The sequence below is a fragment of the Schistocerca gregaria genome, unplaced genomic scaffold (genome assembly GCF_023897955.1).
Source record: "Schistocerca gregaria isolate iqSchGreg1 unplaced genomic scaffold, iqSchGreg1.2 ptg000391l, whole genome shotgun sequence".
NCBI lineage: Eukaryota > Metazoa > Arthropoda > Insecta > Orthoptera > Acrididae > Schistocerca > Schistocerca gregaria.
Window position 1 is genome coordinate 1806853 of NW_026061830.1, and position 21687 is coordinate 1828539.

A 21687-nucleotide genomic window follows, 5' to 3' on the forward strand; every position below is an offset into this window, starting at 1 on the left:
TATGCTCTACAGGCAACTCATATCATACAGGTGATCATGTAGTTATATTTCAGTTGGTACTTCTGATGTGTTCACAAATATACGGATCGTGGAGTAAATTTGGACCCCTGTAGCCAGACAGTATTATCTTGTGGCTTTTGTTCGAATATGTATTCGCATTCACTACATGACATTGTTTATGAGGAACAAATTTATTGTGCTGTACGTTCAGTTACCTCCTAGATTATTTATTTGTACTGAACACTGAGCTTCGGTATTAATATTCGAAGTGTGACGCACGCAAGCGCAATTGTCAATAGTACCAACAAACGTACAGTTAAGTTGCACCTGGCTCTGCCATCCCAAGGCTCACAGTATACAGGTGGTATACTCACTTGTTGTAGAGGACGATGTCGGGCCGCCAGATGTGGTCGGAAGGCACGTGCAGCATCTCGACGCCGCCGTACTCGCGTGGGTCCCACTGCAGCTTGTAGTCGTACCAGGACTGCCAACATAACGGAGCGTCAGCTGCGAGGCGCCTCGCAACAAGGCAGGGCAAGGCGAGGCAAGGGGAGCAAGGCACAAGGCGAGGCGAAAGGCGTGCTGAGGACCCAGCCGTGTCGACAAAGCTACTGACGTAACGACGTGCGTGCTGTAAGCGGTAATTACCCCAGTGGTGTGGGGCAAGTCGAGATGAACATATTGATACAGGGCACTTGCGGTCCATCGAACCGGGTACAGCTACAAACTGACCCGAAAAAGGCACCTCAGCTGCAGCCCACGTGCACCGGGGAAGATTTTGGCCAAGTGGTCCTGGAACAACCCTCTGTTCTTGCACTTAGAAAATATGAAAGTAACGTTTGAGTAAATTGAGAATCTCAGCAGCATATTGTGCCGACGGCATCATCGCCACGCGTCCGACGCCGTCGAAAGCCGCTCGCAACCTTCCCGCGCCCTCGCTCCGTGAGGACGGCCGCCAGACTGCGCCACCTGCTGCGACGCCGCGTGCTCGCATAGTAGCCAGCGTTAACCTTCTGAGTTACACTCAGCTGTGGTGAAGGGAACGCTCGACGCTCAGCGGTCTGAATACCGTGCTTCTTTCGTGTGGCTCAGAGAACCCTGCGGGAGTTGGACTTTCCGGAAACTCGTCATGCTATTCATATGTACTGTGTTTAGACTGTTATTTTCGAGTCCCGTCCACAGACAAATACTGGTACTTGTTTTCTGTTTTAACAGTTTGCATTGAGCAAGGACAGACGAATGAGGAACTGCAGTAATTTTGACAGGATGAAGGTTGTAAAGTTTTTCTTGGTCAAGCTTAGGCATTAAAGCTTCATTGTAAAGTTTTTTTTTTGACATATTGTTTCAAATCCATTATTTTGTGTTCTTTTTAAAACTTTGGATGGTCATTACAGAAAAATGATGCTTCGCAGTGGTTTATTACGCCTACCTCCTCATCCCCCTCCTTCCCACTTAATGCTCTGTAACAATATAATTAACAATTACATATTTTTATTTGTCTGGCCTTCTTACTACGAAACTACTAAGTTCATAAGTGTTACGTTTATGTCGAATTCCCAGCCGCGGTGCCCGAGCGGTTCTAGGCGCTGAGTACGGAACCGAGCGACTGCTACGGTCGCAGGTTCGAATCCTGCCTCGGGCATGGATGTGTGTGATGTCCTTAGGTTAGTTAGGTTTAAGTAGTTCCAAGTTCTAAGGGACTGATGACAACAGATGTTAAGTCGCATAGTTCTCGGAGCCATTTGAAACATTTTAGGTCTAATTGTAACCGTAATTATTTTCTGCATAACGTTTGCGAAATTCTCTTGTCTTTCGTTAACCGCGAGGGAAACTTTCAAGTAACCATGTTCACGAAATAGCCGACAAAGCCAGAATGAGAGGACATTGCAAGAAGTCTCGCGGTAGATTGGGCGCCTTTTTCTGGCTGTTCCGCGGTCAGCAGGCCGCAGCGCGACTGCCCCTACACCGCTGTGGTCCGTTTACAATAGTGGTCGTTTAGACACTGTGTTTCCTTGCTAACGAGACTCTGTGTTAACAAATTTTTTTGAATTTTTACGAAATACTATCACGAAATATCGGCATATTTATTATTTTTCCCATATCAAAATGTTATAAATCTTAAGTCGGCATTTTATATGTATTGATAAGCGATAGTTATTCAATACTGAAATTGCATTTGACTCATTTTTTCCACTATACTGAGTTTTGTGTGTAATCTTAAAATCAAAGTTCATTTTCTGAGCGATAGACTATGATGTAACGTCAAAAATAACACCGAAATTGGCAAAAAAAACAGAATTTGACAAAAAAAATACAAAAATTTAAAAAATACACCAAAATTAGAAAAAACAACCAAAGTCGGCGAAAAACCACAAAAATTGGCAAAAAACACCAAAATTAGGGAAAAACTTACACTGAATCTGGTTGATAGTAACGCCGAATACGAAAAAGAAGTAACGTCGAATACGGAAAAGAAATAACGCCGAATACGAAGAAGAAGTAATGTCTAGAATGGCAGAAAAATGTGACACCGAGAGTGGAAAAAAATGTGACTCCGAAATTTTCAAAAATAATAAAGAAATTGGCTCCGAATTTGACCATAAAATAAAACTATTTTTTCCCAGACCCTAGCTACGACTATTTAATGCGTGACAATACTATGATAACAATTCAGTGATTGCAAAATAACACAAAATACTTGTAACGATTTTTTATAGTATTTCTGTATGAGTCTCCTCGATCACACGGGCAACACTGTAAGTGGTAACATATTTCATACCACACATGCGATCTCGACAAGAACGCCCACACACAGGGTCAGGAATCTGTGTTCGTCGCGGCCGGGGATGGCGAAGAGTTGAAGCAGCGGTGTGGAACACGAATCCGGTACCTCGTCTCCCGCCTCCCAAACGTCGCCCAAGTTCTGCTACGAAACTCGCGGGGCAACCTGTAGCACTCCTGGAAGAAAGGATACTGCGGGGACGCCGACATCCAGAGCCCCGGGGACGTTCCCACAACGAATTTTGGTTCCCTCTCGTTGGGAGACGTAATGCGTGTCACAGCGGTGGCGTCAGCCATTGCTCGAGCATATCCCTTGAAGTAGTTGGCTCAACGAGGAAAAAACCGAATGTACAATGTTTGTACTTCCGACTAGCTGCACTGCCGCAGCGATCAAGTATTTTTTTCTATGCGATATTCATCGTTGTACCGCTATGCAATTGAAGGTCACAGCCGTTTGTATCCACAATATTAACTTTTAACCGCCTTGTACACTGCAAAAGGACTATTGCTTAAGTTATTATGAAGTTATATCTCAAGTACATAGTAATTCACATTCTCTGCAAGCTGATCTTACCCTGAGAGAAGCGTACCATTTTTTCTTTATGCGATGCTCCGCCACGAGACGGGGAAGCGCTGAAACCTGAATAGGGAGTCAATCAGACCATAGCTGGCTAAGTTACACGTTCCATACAGCATTAACAATTCTGTCATCGGCAAGATGTGCAATGAGTCAGTCTGCAAGATAAGTGTACATGATCTGTGTTGACATAAATGAACATGTTTTTTAGTCTCACTCATGCAACTATAACAAGTTTGTTTTACAGGCTATGAGTTTTTTTGTAGAAATTCGTCCTTGGTATAGAAAGAACTATCCAGGAGAAATTACTGTAATTTAGATTTAAAATTTCCTCCGCTACCTACCAGACATTTTATGTGATTGGGCGAAGGATCAAATATGTTTGTTGTTGCAAATTGAACTCATTTCTGAGCCACTGGCGGTTAATTTATTTAACCGTCTGGCTACCCGTTACGTCGCACCAGGGTTTCGCACATACGTCACACCGATGAGAAATGAAGGTCATTTTTTTCTGTGGCGCTACACGTACGTATATCTCTGTTCTTCTCAAATTATGATGGATTATTACGACGCATTTCATTATAGGAAACATACGTATTGTGACGGTCCAGTTGAAAAGCGTAACTCTTGGAACAGCTAATTTCATGACGTCTGCGGCAGAAGATGACTTCTACCGCTCGCTTCTGTGGAATCAGTTATTTCTTTGTACATGGTGAGTTGCACCAGAAAATTGTTCCATAAAATATAACTGCCGATAAGAACACGTCAAGTAGCACAATCGATTTTCCCAGGAACATCGCTCAGTGGAAGAGCGATCAAAAGAAGCGCACACGTGTCTCGGCTTGTCCGCTGATATTCGCCTTTCCTGAGAGAACGTCGGTCCAAGTTTTCAGCGAGTTCACAGATCCAGTTACTGTTCTTAGTTTTATTCTGTTTCTCCTTGATCTACTCATGTCCGCGGAAGGTGAAGACACGAATGTTCTCGAGTTAATGTTAAAATAATTTTGTGCTTATTCGTCTATTAGTTGTGTATCTGGTAGATGAATTAAACAAACGACAATAAAGGAATAAGAAACTCATATGAAATTGTTTTCCTTGAAATTGCTGTAGTGTATCTTGATTCATAATCCATTACAAGCTCCAAATTTCGAAAAAATGATCCGTAATGCGTGGTTTGCCGCCAAATTATTGCCAACCGGCGATATCTTCGGCAATGTTGACGTCGCTTCTTTTCCGCGTGAGCTTCATACGGAGAAAAGTCACTGCGGTAAAACTGACTTCGAGCAATGCTGGTAGTGTTCGGAATTTCTATGTTCCTATGTTTCGAATGTCTCTAGGATCGCTATCGCGCAAGGGAATGTACCAAAGCTTCCTGAACGACGTACGTAAGAATAACATACAAGAATTAAGAACTGATATAAAAATGCCGAAACGCATCCGTCACTTGAAAATGAACTTTGACAGCCGTCTTCTCAGTATATCTGGATGAGGCGAGACACGAGTTCGCTTATTTTGGCTCGTCTTCCACTGAGCGAAGTTTCTGGGAAATCAGGTTATGGCTCTTGCCGTGTTGTCCTCGTGAGTGTAAATATGCCAAATATATCAGCAGTTTGATTCGTCTGTTCGATCTCAGTCCAAGAGAGAGCAGAGCTGACACTCCCGGCTGTGTAAAGTATTTCAAGCGTGATTAAGGCAAAATGGCATCTTACACCTTTTAGTTTTGCAACGGAAGGTCAGCGTTATTTTTCTTGTCATTTGTGGAAAACAATTATACGTATCCATGCTCATATACATCCAGACACTGTAATCCACTGTGAAGTGCATAGCCAGGGGTGTTTTCCCCTGTACTAGTAGTCAGGGTTTCTCCCGTTTCCACTCCTGTACGGAAGGCGGGAAGGAGGGCTGCGGCCGTTTTGATTGGCCGCCCGTCGGCTCGGCGGCCCCTGTGTGAGGCGAACGCAGGCGGTCGCGTCGCATTCCGAGGCTCCTCAATGAATACCGCTTTTCGCAGTTGTGCACGTTGGCTTCTGCGGGATGGTTTCAGTCTGTCTCCAATGATCAGCCAGGTAAGTTTCTTCAGCAGCTCCGTGCGGTTCTCCCACTGCTCAAACAAACCTGTGCTGCCCTTCTCTGTCTGTTTGTCCTATCTGCTACGAGTCCCACACACGCGAGCAATATTGTAGAGTGGGTCGCACGACCGTTTCGCAACCAGTCTCGTTTGTAGATTCTCTGCATTATACCAGTATCCTGTCAACCGACTCAAATCCCTATAAATAGTTTTAAGAGTTGACCAGTTCCAATTTCTACCCTTTGATGTTATAGTAAGACCATATTCCGTTCTTTCATTTTCTGAAGAATGGACTTTTACATTTCTCAACATTTAACGCTAGCTGACAATCTCTGCACCACTTTGAAATATTACGAAGATTCGACTCAATATTTGTGCAGATTTTTTCAGACAGTACTACGCTATAGATAGATCTCTGTTAAGTTGCTGTTATTGTTGTCTGCGAGTCATTAATATACACTCCTGGAAATTGAAATAAGAACACCGTGAATTCATTGACCCAGGAAGGGGAAACTTTATTGACACATTCCTGGGGTCAGATACATCACATGATCACACTGACAGAACCACAGGCACATAGACACAAGCAACAGAGCATGCACAATGTCGGCACTAGTACAGTGTATATCCACCTTTAGCAGCAATGCAGGCTGCTATTCTCCCATGCAGACGATCGTAGAGATGCTGGATGTAGTCCTGTGGAACGGCTTGCCATGCCATTTCCACCTGGCGCCTCAGTTGGACCAGCGTTCGTGCTGGACGTACAGACCGCGTGAGACGACGCTTCATCCAGTCCCAAACATGCTCAATGGGGGACAGATCCGGAGATCTTGCTGGCCAGGGTAGTTGACTTACACCTTCTAGAGCACGTTGGGTGGCACGGTATACATGCGGACGTGCATTGTCCTGTTGGAACAGCAAGTTCCCTTGCCGGTCTAGGAATGGTAGAACGATGGGTTCGATGACGGTTTGGATGTACCGTGCACTATTCAGTGTCCCCTCGACCATCACCAGAGGTGTACGGCCAGTGTAGGAGATCGCTCCCCACACCATGATGCCGGGTGTTGACCCTGTGTGCCTCGGTCGTATGCAGTCCTGATTGTGGCGCTCACCTGCACGGCGCCAAACACGCATACGACCATCATTGGCACCAAAGCAGAAGCGACTCTCATCGCTGAAGACGACACGTCTCCATTCGTCCCTCCATTCACGCCTGTCACGACACCACTGGAGGCGGGCTGCACGATGTTGGGGCGTGAGCGGAAGACGGCCTAACGGTGTGCGGGACCGTAGCCCAGCTTCATGGAGACGGTTGCGAATGGTCCTCGCCGATACCCCAGGAGCAACAGTGTCCCTAATTTGCTGGGAAGTGGCGGTGCGGTCCCTTACGGCACTGCGTAGGATCCTACGGTCTTGGCGTGCATCCGTGCGTCGCTGCGGTCCGGTCCCAGGTCGACGGGCACGTGCACCTTCCGCCGACCACTGGCGACAACATCGATGTACTGTGGAGACCTCACGCCCCACGTGTTGAGCAATTCGGCGGTACGTCCACCCGGCCTCCCGCACGCCCACTATACGCCCTCGCTCAAAGTCCGTCAACTGCACATACGGTTCACGTCCACGCTGTCGCGGCATGCTACCAGTGTTAAAGACTGCGAAGGAGCTCCGTATGCCACGGCAAACTGTCTGACACTGACGGCGGCGGTGCACAAATGCTGCGCAGCTAGCGCCATTCGACGGCCAACACCGCGGTTCCTGGTGTGTCCGCTGTGCCGTGCGTGTGATCATTGCTTGTACAGCCCTCTCGCAGTGTCCGGAGCACGTATGGTGGGTCTGACACACCGGTGTCAATGTGTTCTTTTTTCCATTCCCGGGAGTGTATATTATCCATCTCTCTCTATAGCTTACCCCTATTTTACTCAGAATTTCGAACATCTTGCACATTGTCGACTGCTATTTCGAGGTCTACAAATCCTATGAACGTGTCTTGATTTTTCTTTAGTCTTGCTTCCATTATCAATCAGGCGACAGAGTTCCTTCACTGATGCCTTTACCTTTCCTAAAGCTAAACTATCGTCATCTAATACCTCTCCAATTTCCTTTTCCATTCTTCTGTATATTATTCTTGTGAGCAACTTGGATAATTGAGTTGTTAAGCTGATTGTGCGATAATTATCGCACTTGTCAACTCTATTAGCCTTCGGAATTGTTTGGATGGTATTTTTCCGAAAGTCAGATCGTTTGTCGCCAGAATCATTCATTCTCCACACCAACCCGAATAGTAATTGTGTTGCCATTTACCCCAGTGAGTTTAGGCATTCTGATGGAATGTTATCCATCCCTTCTGCCTTACTTGATCTCCAGTCCTTCAAAGCACTTTTAAATTCTGATTCTGACACTGGGTCCCCTATCTCTTCTAAATCGACTCCTGTTTCTTCTACTATCACATCAGACAAATCTTCCCCTTAACAGAGCCCTTCACTTTACTACCACCCTCGCTTTTAACTTCATCGAACGTTGATTTGACTTTCCTATATGCTGAGTCAGTCCTTAAGACAACCATTTCTATTTCGATTTCTTCCCATTTTTCATGCGGCCATTTCGTCTTAGCTTTCCTGCATTTCCTATTTATTTCATTCCTCTGTGGCTTGTACTTCTGTATTCCTGAATTTTCCTGAACATTTTTGTACTTCCTCCATTCTGTTATCCATAGTTTCTTCGCAATTATCTTCTTAGTGCCTATGTTTTTCTTACCAGCTTCTGTGATTGCTCCTTTTAGATATGTACATATCTCTTCAACTGTACTGCCTACTGCGCTATTCCTTACTGCTGTATCTACAGCCTTAGAGAATTTCAAGCGTATCTCGTCATTCCTTAGTATTTCCATATCCCACTTTTTTGCGTATTCTCCCTGGCCAATATCTTAAACTTCAGCCTTCTCTTCACCACTACTGCTTTGTGATCTGAGTCTATATCTGATCCAGGGTATGACTTACAGTCCAGTATCTGATTTCGGAATCTCTGTCTGACCATGACGTAATCTAACTGAAATCTTCCCGTATCACCCAGCCTTTTACAAGTATACCTCCTCCTCTTGTGAATCTTGAACAGAGTATTCACTATTACTAGTTAAATTTATAACAGAACTCTATTAGTCTTTGTCCTCTCTTATTCCTTGTCCCAAGCCCACATTCTCCTATAACTTTTTCTTGTATTCCTTCCCCTACAACTGCATTCCAGTCCCCCATCACTGTTAGGTATTCATCTCCCTTTATGTAGCGTATTACCCTTTCAATATCTTCATATACTTTCTCTCTTTCTTCATCTTCAGTTTGCGACGTCGCCATGTATATCTGAAGTATCGTTGTCGGTGTTGGTTTGCTGTCGATTCTGATAAGAACGATCCTGTCACTGAACTGTTTGCATAAACACACCCTCTGCCCTACCTTCCTATTCATAATGAACCATACTCCCACTATACCATATTCAGCTGCTGTTGATGTTACCTTATACTCATATGACCAAAAACCCTTGCCTTCTTTCCATGTCACTTCACTGACCCCTACTATATCTAGACTGAGCCTTGCATTTTCCTTTTCAGATTTTATAACTTCCCTACCACGTTCAAGCTTCTGACATTCCACGCCCCGACTCGTAGAACGTCATTCTTTCTTTGGTTATTCAGTTTTCTCTCATGAACACCTCCCCCTTGGCAGTCGCCTCACGAAGAACCGAGTGGGGAACTATACCGGAATCTTTAGCCAATGGAGAGGTCATCATGAGACACTTGTCCTGTGGATACAAGTTGTGTGTCTTTTATGCAGTGGTTTACATTGCCTTCTGCAATCTCATGCCGTTGTTCCGCCTTTAGGGGCAATTTCCCAACCTGAGGACAAGAGAGTGTCCTGAACCTCTGTCAGCTCCTTCGCTCTGTTTGACAAGGCCGTTGGCAGAACGAGGGTAATTTCTTATGCTGGAAATATTCGACCGCCGATGTTGCTTATTAATCAAATTTTAAGCCACTGGACCGATTTTAACCAAACTTGATAAAAAATATCCCTACTGACAGGCAACAGTGGGTGGGGGTATGGGAACCAGCCAAGAGATATGAAGTGAACACTTAGATGCGAGGAAAAAAGTGCCGCATGGTGCGAAGTTTCAGTGGACTTATTCTTTGCTCCGGAGACACTCCTACAGTCGGATCGAAGTAAGGAAATGCCTGGCAGGTGGCAGCGCTCTCGATAGCTTCAAGCTGAGAAGTGCAGGCGGCTGTAGGCTATGTACAGAGCTTTGAAGAGGCTTCGCGATGGACACATTTACAAAATGGCGTTCTAGACACGCGAAGCACATTTACTTATACATTTGTACATTACGCATATGTCTTTGTGCGACTGTTTATAATTTCGAAGGTGTTTTCACGAATACATGGAAAAGAAATTTTTTCAATACAAACACGGTTCGTCCTTTTCTTCTGTTTGTAATAGAGAATTGGCAAAATGAACAGGTGGTTCCTGCCTGCGTTTTGACTACTGGTGCCACAGCCGTGAGGGGAAGAGAATGCAGCTGAAGCAAGCAGTGTAGAAATATCGACGATGAAGTCCTTCAGATATGGCTACATATCTGTGTATTATGTCCTTCGGAATTACTGTGCTCTTCAAACTGGCATACCTTTTCCAGCCATGGTCAGTCAATTCGAGATGTGTTATTTAAAGAGAATATTATTTGACTTTAGTTTTGGTAATTAAGAGTAGTGAAGACTGCAGTGTGTGTCTGGGGAGAGAGAGAGAGAGAGAGAGAGAGAGAGAGAGAGAGACGACTGTTCCTTGTTGTTATCTTTCCCTGCCGGAAAGTTTTTTTTTTCTTTATTGATTTTCAATTCCCCCCGAAGGGGGCGGGCTGGCAGCAGCTTAATACGCTGCTCTACAGCCTAAAGAGTTTTTTAAAAACGGAATAAGAAAAGAAACAAGAAACAGGCGATAAAACGGTGACTTAAAGTGTAAAATGGCGGAAAAACGCGGAAAGTTAAAACAGAAAGCAAAGGGATTGGCAATGTTAATAAAATACACAGGAATCAGACAAGTAATATAGTAGACACACAATTAAAAAAATATGGCGACAGTCTGGTTTCTGTTCACAAGAGATAAAAAATCGCACCCAGCGACAGTATGATGGCCGCTCATAACACTTCCCAAAAGACACACAACATGGAACACTCACTGTAAAACACTACACGAAAATGGCGGCACAAGGATGAGACTCCCGAGCCAAGGGCAGATTGTGGGGGGGGGGGGGGGGGGGGTGGGACCTGGAGTAGGGGGAAAACCGAGGAGGGAGGAGAGGAAAGAGCGAAAAGGGGGAGAAACAGAGGAGGGAGAGGACTCATAAGGGGGCAGAGCGGCAGGGCAGACGCGAGAGGGAATGAGAAAAGGCAGAGGAGGGAAATGCAAAAGGACTCGGGGGAGAGAAGCGGGCAGAGAGAGGTGAGGTGGGGAAGAAAAAGGATGGAAGGGCGTCCCAGGTAGGAAAGGCAGGCCTTTATATCCACACCAGTCCAGCTGGGAGAGGGACGGGGGGATCCCAGTTCGCAGTGAGAACGTGTCTTGCGTCACGCTATTTTTGAAGTTGAGACATTCCGTAATCTGCCTGAAATAAGAGATGCGGCAACAGTGCGGCAGTGCGGCGTCCCGTGTGGTTGTAGTGAGGGCGCTTTCTGCCACGCTGTCGGCAGGACAGAAGAACAACCTCTGGAGGTAAGCTCAGTGTGGTGGATTACTGCCATAACAAATTAAGGTGTACCGTGCACAGGTACGATAAAACCTGAAATGCTCAACGTTACTTGTAGAACAACAGGTTGTGCAGTGTACGTACCAACAAATATGGCTGACTTTTGCCACACAGGTCCGCACGTGTGACTATTTTGTCCCGCGCACGTGGGGCTTCTTCCGTTCAGTCAAATTATTAGTTTGTGCCAGGCACTTACGTGAAACTTGCAGAGTATCAATGTAGAGGCAGAACTGACGTTAAACTGCGAAATTCTAGAGAACACGTTTTGTTGCTTTCTTTTCAGATGGTCCGTTCATAGAACAGAAAAAAGCCAAATGCTTCACGGTTCGAGGAACATACGAAGAAAGCAGTGCAAGTGTTACGGGCAGTTCCTCTGGATAAAGTGCCAGTAATACGTTAAGTGGTTTGACGAAGCGTGCGTGGACGCAAATGCACCAAAAACGTTTACTTGTGGTAAATTCTTGTGATTTTGGCACTGACATTCACTGAATGGAATGCCCTCCTCATTGAGTGGAATAGCCCCACCATTTTTATATATTGTGGTTTCTGCCTTCCTCAGATGTAAAGCAATTTCGACCTTTTATATACTGTTATGTATCACACTTGAGATACCATAATTGTATTAAATTGGCAGGTTTTTTTTAAAACAGATTCATGGCGCATTTCACACGGCCTACAGACGAAATGAGCGGAATAGCGTCGCTGAAGCCTACACACTTTGCCTCAGGGGCTTCGTGATTCCCCTCGTGCGAGAGTTAGCCTTTTGCGACGAAGGTAACTAGCAATTATACGTATTTCTGTGAACTTGTAACCATTTAGTTAACTCTACTCGGTCAATGGTACTGTTAAAAGACTGCCGCGTAGTCGCAGTAAGGGACTGGTGGCCCGTTGTTTGTGCAGACGGTGCAGGGGGAGGCGTAGCAGGAGGTTCCCCACATCCCACACCGGCTTATTCCGTTGTTCACGTTATTAAATTAACCTTTCCCGTTAGCGTAATGAAAAGAAAAACTTCTTCGGAAGTTATACAAAAACCGATCACAATAGTCCATGTCGCCCCCAGATACAGATTCCAATCAGCGCGTCTCCCAGGTACGGAGGGGAACCGGGATCGAACCCCGGTGCTGGTACAAAACTGATTACTCTTAGGACTCGATCTAAACTTATCATTTACAAGCGCAGTAGTCACGCCACAGGAAGAACGCGATTTTATTGTTAATTTTACGCTGTTAAAATTCGCAAAATTATTAACTAAAATTTGTATAAATGCCAACTTTTCAGTTCCTAAGTGCACGGCTAAGCCGGTGGCGTAAGAGCCCGACAGCATACACCAAAACACGGCGCGCCGCGACCGCTCTTCAGCTTCGGCGGCCCTCGTAGACCAATCCTGGGCGAGGCTGTCTCCTGCTGTCTCGGCAGACCGCGCGTGTCCTCTGCTGTCCTGTGCTGTCCCAGAGCGTCTAGCCTGTCTCAGAGGCAGGGAAGCGGGCGGCGGCGGGTTTTCACTCGTATTGCAAAACGTTCTCGAATTTAGAGCAGACGTCGTCTGGAGATTGCACTTTGGCGACCGTAACGACAAATACTGCAGTTTCGGCGGTCGCTCCGGCCACGGAAAAGCGCACAGATTCCTCGGTACGGCTACAGTTTCGGTGCTGGTCCGCTGTCGAGAGGCACTCGTGCTGAACGAATCAGCGGCTTCGACCTGCGCTCTGTCGCTTCCCGGTTGACCCTCGCCGAGCAGGGAGGATCCGGTCCGTCACGGATTCCGCCGTCGATTCCCTGCACGAAATAAACGTGGCAGATGCACAACCGTGGTTTACCTCTTGTGTGTGCAAAAAGAAAACTCATAACGGCTCGCTGATTCTGCATTTACGTTTATACGACAGAGCTATTGTAGCACAGTTGGAAGAACACGTCCATGATATAATGTACGTGTATACATCTATATTCCATCATAACACATCCACTGGAGAAAGAAAATACCATTTTCTGCTTCCCAAATACCTAAAACATTTGTTTTCTTAGTCCCCTCCCCTTCTCTCCTCTTTCCAGCTCTCTCTCTCTCTCTCTCTCTCTCTCTCTCTCTCTCTCTCTCTCTCTCTCTCTCTCTATCTCTCTCTCTCTCTCTCTCGCAATTTACAAACACAAACACACACACACACACACACACACACACACACACACACACACACAGAGAGAGAGAGAGAGAGAGAGAGAGAGAGAGAGAGAGAGAGAGAGCATCACAGTCATTCCCTCTCTGCAAGCAGACACACCACAGTAGTTCTCATGAAACATTCCAAATGAGCGCCACATGAAACATAAGGCAAAGGATGAACAAATGAGCAGCGACAACGACACCGCACCTCTTCGTGAGTATGGAGATACAAGAGTGCGCTCAAGTCACGTTTTGCCACGTTCCGTGCAAAATACCTATGAAGTAAACTTGCGAGCTAAATTTTATACATAACAGTGTGAAAAGTGTACTCAGTAGCAGTAGAAAGAGATATTCGCTGTTGCGACAGGACGGAAAATTTAAGTATGCTGACATACAGTGATCAGCCAAAACATTATGGTCACCTGCTTAGTACCTTGTCTGATTCTGTGTATCAGGGACAGGACAGTTTGTCGGTTGGTTTAAGGGGCTCTGCTGTATTACACCTCAACGCGCAGGTCACGGAGTCCGCGTAAATAGCGGGCCGCTGATTGCCGTACGCGACCCGGACGGCTTGGTTTACATCAGGCGAATTACGTGGCCCAGAGATCAAAGGTGAGTTCGTTATAGTGCTCTCGAAACCGCTGCAGCACGGTTCTGGCTCCGAGACACATACAATTATATTGCTGGAGGATGATATCGCCTTCAGGGAAGATATCAAGCATGAACAGATACACTGTCCACCTGAAAGATTTTTCAAGTTTGACGGTATTTCGGTAAAACATTTATGGATTGTCATAACGCATTTTCACTACAATCGGCGCGTCGTTTTTCGGATCATCATTTTCGTCTTGGACGCCAGCTCGCGACTGCCGTGGACCACATCTACACCTACATGTACATCTTTCAGATGGACAGTGTGGTTACCGCAGCACGGGAGGTGAGGTCCGGCGTGCCGCCTGAGTTCTTTGGTTCCTCAGACGACCCGTGCCTGTACGGGGGGGCAGACGCGGGCGACCGCACAAGTTCTGAGAGTCTGCCTTGAGGACTAAACTTGACAAGAAATACGCGAAACTTTTTGTATCTCAAAAATTGATAGATGTTTAATTTGATACCTAAATATTATCTGCAACGACCCAATCCTGGACACAACGTTCTTTTCCTCCTCGAAATTTTACACTTTTTCACACTCTTATACCACAGAAAATGGTGAAGCATCTCAATCAAGTTCGAAGCTCCTCTTCACGGTTTTCCGTGTGTACGATTTAAAATTTGGGTTGTTCCGAAATTCGCCTTATGCAAACATTATTTATGGGTACTCGCCAAATCACATTTGAGTCCCTGGCAGAGAGTTCATCGAACCACCTTCACAATTCTCTATTATTCCAGTCGCGTACAGCGCGGAAAGAACGAACACCTCTATCTCTCCGTACGAGCTCTGATTTCCCTTATTTTATCGTGGTAATACTTTCTCCCTATGAAAGTCGGCGTCAAAAGAATATTTCCTCATTCGGAGGAGAAACTTGGGGATTGGAATTTCGTGAGAAGATTCCGCTGCAACGAAAAACGCCTTTCTTTTAACGGTGCCCACCCCAAACCCCGTGTCGTTTCAGTGACACTCTCTCCCCTATTTCGCGATGTGCTGTCCTTCTTTGAACTTTTTCGACGTACTCCGCCAATCCTACCTGGTAAGGATCCCACAAAGCACAGCTGAATTCTAAAAGACGACGGACAAGAGTAGTGTAGGCGGTCTTCTTAGTAGATCTGTTACATTTTCTAAGTATCCAGCCAATAAAATGCAGTCTTTCGTTAGCCTTCCCCACAATATTTTCCATGTGTTCCTTCCAATTTAAGTAATTCGTAATTACAATTCCTAGGTATTTAGCTGATTTTACGGCCTTTAGATTTGACTCATTTATCATCTAATCGAAGTTTAACGGATTCCTTCTGGCAGTCATGTGGATGACCTCACACATTTCATTATTTAGGGCCAACTGCCAATTTTCGTACCACACATATATCTTTCCCAAATCGTTTTGTAATTTGTTTCGATCTTCGGATGACTTCACCAGTCGATAAACGATAGCGTCATCCACATAAAACCTTAAGACTTCTGTTTTGCTCAATGACTTTCGGTCAGTTAGTATGAACTGTGACCTCTCTGACAGGAAATCACGAATGCAGTCACATAACTAAGACGATATTCCACAAGCACGCAATTTACTGCAAGCCGCTTGTGTGACACAGTGCCAAAAACCCTCTGCAAATCAAGAAACAAACAATCCATTTGAAATGCCTTGTCAGTAGCATTGAACACTTCGTACGACTAAAGAGCTAGTTGTGTTTCACAAGGATCATTTTTTTCTATATCCTTGTCGACAGTGTTTCAATGGACCGTTTTCTTCGAGGTAATTCATAATGTTGGAACACAATATATGTTAAAAAATCCTGCTGCATATCGACGTTAATAGGATGGGCTTCTAATTTAGTAGATTACTCCTACTACCTTTTTTGAATATTGTTGTGACCTGTGCAACTTTACAGTCTTTGGGTACGTATCTTTCGTCGATCGAACGGTTGTATATGATTGTTAAGTATGGAGTTTTGTACCAGCATACTCTGAAAGGTACCTAATTCGTATACACTCTGGACCGGAAGACTTGCCTCTTCTTCTTTTGTGAAGGCATTTCGGAAGGCTGTGTTTAGTCACTCTGCCTTGGGAGCACTGTCTTTGATAGTATCTTCTTTGCTATCGCGAAGAGAAGGCATTGATTGTGTCTTGCCGCTAGCATACTTATCGTACGAGTAGAATTTCTTTGCATTTGATGCCACGTTTCGAGACAAAGTTTCGCTGTGGAAACTATTGTTAGCATCTCGTATCGAAGGCCGAGCTAAATTTCGAGCTTCTGTAAGAGATTGTCAATCATGGAGCTTGCGTCGGTTTACATTTGGCATGTTTTTTTCGTTGTTTCTGCAACATTGTGTTGACCCCTTTTTTTTCCACGGGGGATCAGCTCCGTCTTTTGTCAATTTATTTGGTATAAGTCTCTCAATCGCTGCCGATACCATTTCTTTGAATTAAAGCCACATATAGTCTACACTTACATTGTTAATTTGGAAGGAAGGAGTCCAATGGATTTTTATCTGCTTTTGTGTTTTTCGTTTATTTTTGGAGGATTTGGGAGTTACGGCGTTCAGTCTGGCTACGAGAAGCCTGTGTTCACTAATCCCTGTATCCGTTTTGACGCTCGTTATTAGCTCGGGCTCATTATTTGCTAAGAGGTCGAGTGTGTTTTCACGACAGTTTGCTATTCGCGTGGGCTCGAAATTATTTCCAAAGAACGTGTTTAGCACAATTTCGGATGATGTTTTATGCGTACTTCCCGAATTCAACAGTATTTTCGTCAAAATATCGAGGATACATTAAAGTCACCAGCAACTATAATTGTGTGAGTCGGGTAAGTGTTGTAAGTGTTTAAAATTAACTGCAGTTTTCTTTGAACCATTCAGCAATTGTACGATCTGAATTGGGAGGGCGGTAAAAGAATCGAGTTATTATTTTATTCCGGTTACCCATACTGACAGGAAGTACCTACTCCAATTTCGCGACAAGATAAGCTACTTGTAACAGCAACGAACACGCCACCGCCAACTGTGTGTAGCCTATCCTTTCGGAGCACCGTTAGGTTCTTCGCAAAAATTTCGGCTGATCTTAGCTCCGGCTGTAGCCCGCTTTCAGTGCCTATAACGGTTTGAGTATCAGGCAGAAGTGTCAGCTGCAGGCGGCGTGGACTGTGAGGTTCCACGACTTCGTTGAAGACGCCGGCCGCCACCTGGCAGGCCGCGTTGGCTGCTGTCCAGAGCCGTCACGTGGCGGTGAGAGCTCCAGCACAGCCGCACTCTGCTCCCAGAGTCCCGCGGACGCCGGCGGTGTAGACAGCGGCGCGCTCGCACGACACGGCACTGCCGGCATTCCACCCCGTGTCATTCATTCCTCCCAGCACTGCTGCTAGTCCAGGCCCGCAACTGTCCGTCACCGAATTTTCCTCACGTATTTATTTATATACCGAGTGATCAAAAAGTCAGTATAAATTTGAAAATAAACCACCGAATAATGTAGATACAGAGGTAAAAATTGACACACATGCTTGGAATGACATGGGGTTTTATTAGAACAAAAAAAGAGCAAAGTATTGCTACACGCGTGAAAGATCTCTTGCGCGCGTCGTTTGGTGATGATCGTGTGCTCAGCCGCCACTTTCGTCATGCTCGGCCTCCCAGGTCCCCAGACCTCAGTCCGTGCGATTATTGGCTTTGGGGTTACCTGAAGTCGCAAGTGTGTCGTGATCGACCGACATCTCTAGGGATGCTGAAAGACAACATCCGACGCCAACGCCTCACCATAACTCCGGACATGCTTTACAGTTGCTGTTCACAACATTATTCCTCGACTCCAGCTATTGTTGAGGAATAATCGTGGACATATTGAGCATTTTCTGTGAAGAACATCATCTTTGCTTTGTCTTACTTTCTTATGCTAATGATTGCTATCCTGATCAGGTGAAGCTCCATCTGTCGAACATTTTTGAACGTTTGTATTTTTTTGGTTCTTAAACCCCATGTCATTCCAAGCATGTGTTAATTTGTACCTCTCTATCTATATTATTCCGTAATTTATTCAGTTTTCAAATTTATACAAACTTTTTGCTCACCCGGTATATTATCTTTCTTTGTCTTTATTAAAAACACTGAAGCGCCAAAGAAACTGGTATAGCTATGCGTATCCAAAGACAGAGATATGTAAACAGGCAGAATACGGCACTGTAGTCGGCAACGCCTGGCGCAGCTGTTAGATCGGCTACTGCTGCTGCAATGGCAGGTTATGAAGATTTAAGTGAGTTTTAACGTGGTCTTATAGTCGGCGCACGAGCGATGTGACACGGTAAAATATCATCGCTGCGGCCGGAAAAATATCGTGCAAGAACGAGACCGACGACGGCCGAAGAGAATCGCTAAACGTGACCGAAATGCAACGCTTCCACGAATTGCTGCAGATTTCAATGCTGAGCCATCAACAAGTGTCAGCGTTAGAACCATTCAGTGAAACATCATCGACAGGGGCTTTCGGAGCCCAAGATCCACTCTTGTACCCTCGATGACTGTACACCACAAAGGTGTAGCCGTCAACACAGGAGTGGAAACGTGCTGCCCGCTCGGACGAGACTCGTTTCAAATTGTATCGAGCGGATGGATGCGTACAAGTATTGACCAAAGCTCACGAATCCGTCGACCCTGCATGTTAGCAGGGGATTGTTCAAGGTAGTTGCGGCTGTGTAAGGGTGTGGGGCGTGTGCAGTTGGACCACTGATAGGTCTGGATACGAGTCTGGCTCGTGACACGTACGTAACCATCCTATCTGTCACCTGCGTCCATTCGCGCCCGTTCTGTATTCCGACAGACTTGGACAATTTCAGCAGGGCAATGTGACACCCCACAGGTCTGGAGTTTGTGCAGAGTGGCTCCAGGAACGCTCTTCTGAGTCTGAACACTATCCCTGTCTACCAGACTCCGCAGACATGAATGTTATTGAGCACATCTGTGATGGCTAGCAATGTGCGGCTCAGGAGAGATCTCCACCCCCTCGTACTTTTATTTATTCGGATTTGTGGACAGTTCTGCAGGATTCACGGTGTCATTTCCCTCCAGCACTACTTCAGACATGAGTCGAGTCCATGCCGTGTTGTGCTGTGGCACTTCTGCGTGCTCGCGGGGCCCCTACACGATATTAGACAAGTGTGCCAGTTCGTTTGGCTTTTCAGGGTATTATGTATGTTTCCTAAAATATTTGTGTATCCAACTGTCGTACATCGGTATTTCCTGTTGGTCACCCAGACATATGAATATACAGGGACGGACAGCTGAGGGACAATGAGCGTGGGCGGATCTGAACAGCTCATCTCCAGCGTGCGATCTATGAGCGTAGAGAAGCTCTGTTTACGATGGGAACAATGTGCTTTTGTACTGAACTACAGTGAGAGATGATGGATCAGATTACATACTTCTGTCTTTTCTGTGAAATAAAGGATCGTCCCCCCCTCCCTCCTTATATACGAGGGCGTTGCGATCGCATACGACAAAATATCACTTCAACCTTCACGTTCCTTCACACAGTACTCCGAGTGTATAGGTACTCTGTCATTCGAGCCAGTCCCTAGGAAAATTTCTCCGACAGCGGTGAAAATGGTTGAAAGACTCGCACTGTAGTGCAGAGTGTGAGCTGCCTCAGCAACCGAATGCGCGACCCACGCCGCGTCCCCAAACCGCAGCCGGGTCACAACCACCAGTGCGTCACTGTGAGTCACTCGTGCCCGTCCACCCTCACGGATCCAGCGTCACTTACTGATTCAGTCGGGTCACAACCACCAGTGCGCCACTGTGAGTCACTCGTTCCCGCCCACCCTCACGGATCCAGCGTCACTCACTGATTCAGTCTGGTCACAACCACCAGTGCGCCACTGTGAGTCACTCGTGCCCGTCCACCCTCATGGATCCAGCGTCACTCACTGATTCAGTCGGGTCACAACCACCATGGCGCCACTGTGAGTCACTCGTGCCCGCCCACCCTCACGGATCCAGCGTCACTCACTGATTCAGTCGGGTCACAACCACCAGTGTGTCACTGTGAGTCACTCGTGCCCGTCCACCCTCACGGATCCAGCGTCACTCACTGATTCAGTCGGGTCACAACCACCAGTGCGTCACTGTGAGTCACTCGTGCCCGTCCACCCTCACGGATCCAGCGTCACTCACTGATTCAGTCGGGTCACAACCACCAGTGCGCCACTGTGAGTCACTCGTGCCCGTCCACCGTCACGGATCCAGCGTCACTCACTGATTCAGTCGGGTCACAACCACCAGTGCGCCACTGTGAGTCACTCGTGCCCGCCCACCCTCACGGATCCAGCGTCACTCACTGATTCAGTCGGGTCACAACCACCAGTGCGTCACTGTGAGTCACTCGTGCCCGCCCATCCTCACGGATCCAGCGTCACTCACTGATTCAGTCGGGTCACAACCACCAGTGCGCCACTGTGAGTCACTTGTGCCCGCCCACCCTCACGGATCCAGCGTCACTCACTGATTCAGTCGGGACACAACCACCAGTGCGCCACTGTGAGTCACTCGTGCCCGTCCACCCTCACGGATCCAGCGTCACTCACTGATTCAGTCGGGTCACAACCACCAGTGCGCCACTATGAGTCACTCGTGCCTGTCCACCCTCACGGATCCAGCGTCACTCACTGATTCAGTCGGGTCACAACCACCAGTGCATCACTGTGAGTCACTCGTGCCCGTCCACCCTCACGGATCAAGCGTCACTCACTGATTCAGTCGGGTCACAACCACCAGTGCGCCACTATGAGTCACTCGTGCCTGTCCACCCTCACGGATCCAGCGTCACTCACTGATTCAGTCGGGTCACAACCACCAGTGCGTCACTGTGAGTCACTCGTGCCCGCCCACCCTCACGGATCCAGCGTCACTCACTGATTCAGTCGGGTGACAACCACCAGTGCGCCACTGTGAGTCACTCTTGCCCGTCCACCCTCACGGATCCAGCGTCACTCACTGATTCAGTCGGGTCACAACCACCAGTGCGTCACTGTGAGTCACTCGTGCCCGCCCACCGTCACGGATCCAACGTCACTCACTGATTCAGTCGGGTCACAACCACCAGTGCGCCACTGTGAGTCACTCGTGCCCGTCCACCCTCACGGATCCAGCGTCACTCACTGATTCAGTCGGGTCACAACCACCAGTGCGTCACTGTGAGTCACTCGTGCCCGCCCACCGTCACGGATCCAACGTCACTCACTGATTCAGTCGGGTCACAACCACCAGTGCGCCACTGTGAGTCACTCGTACCCGTCCACCCTCACGGATCCAGCGTCACTCACTGATTCAGTCGGGTCACAACCACCAGTGCGTCACTGTGAGTTACTCGTGCCCACCCACCGTCACGGATCCAACGTCACTCACTGATTCAGTCAGGTCACAACCACCAGTGCGTCACTGTGAGTCACTCGTGCCCGCCCACCCTCACGGATCCAACGTCACTCACTGATTCAGTCGACTCACTGTCGTTACCTCCTCGTGCCTCCCCGACTGCCACCGTCTCACAGCATCCTTCGTTCTGTCCTACTACGACACTCTCCTCTCCCTCTCACTCTCTTACTGCTGCTGTCTTATTCATTCCTTCACACTGCTGCTGTCTTATTCATTCCTTCACACTGCTGCTGTCCTTTCTGTCACTGTCGCTGTCTCCCC

At 46.9% G+C, this 21687-nt stretch overlaps 1 protein-coding gene across 1 annotated transcript in view; it reads right to left on the reverse strand.

The window, feature by feature from the left end:
• Nucleotides 1-21687, reverse strand: part of LOC126309758 (acetylcholine receptor subunit alpha-like) — a gene marked incomplete at its 5' end in the record, with an annotated part of 254597 nt that overhangs the window by 68032 nt on the left and 164878 nt on the right. Inside the window, one exon of the mRNA XM_049992103.1 lies at nt 375-484. Coding sequence (XP_049848060.1) covers nt 375-484 — 110 coding nt within the window. The remainder of the gene's footprint in view (nt 1-374; nt 485-21687) is intronic.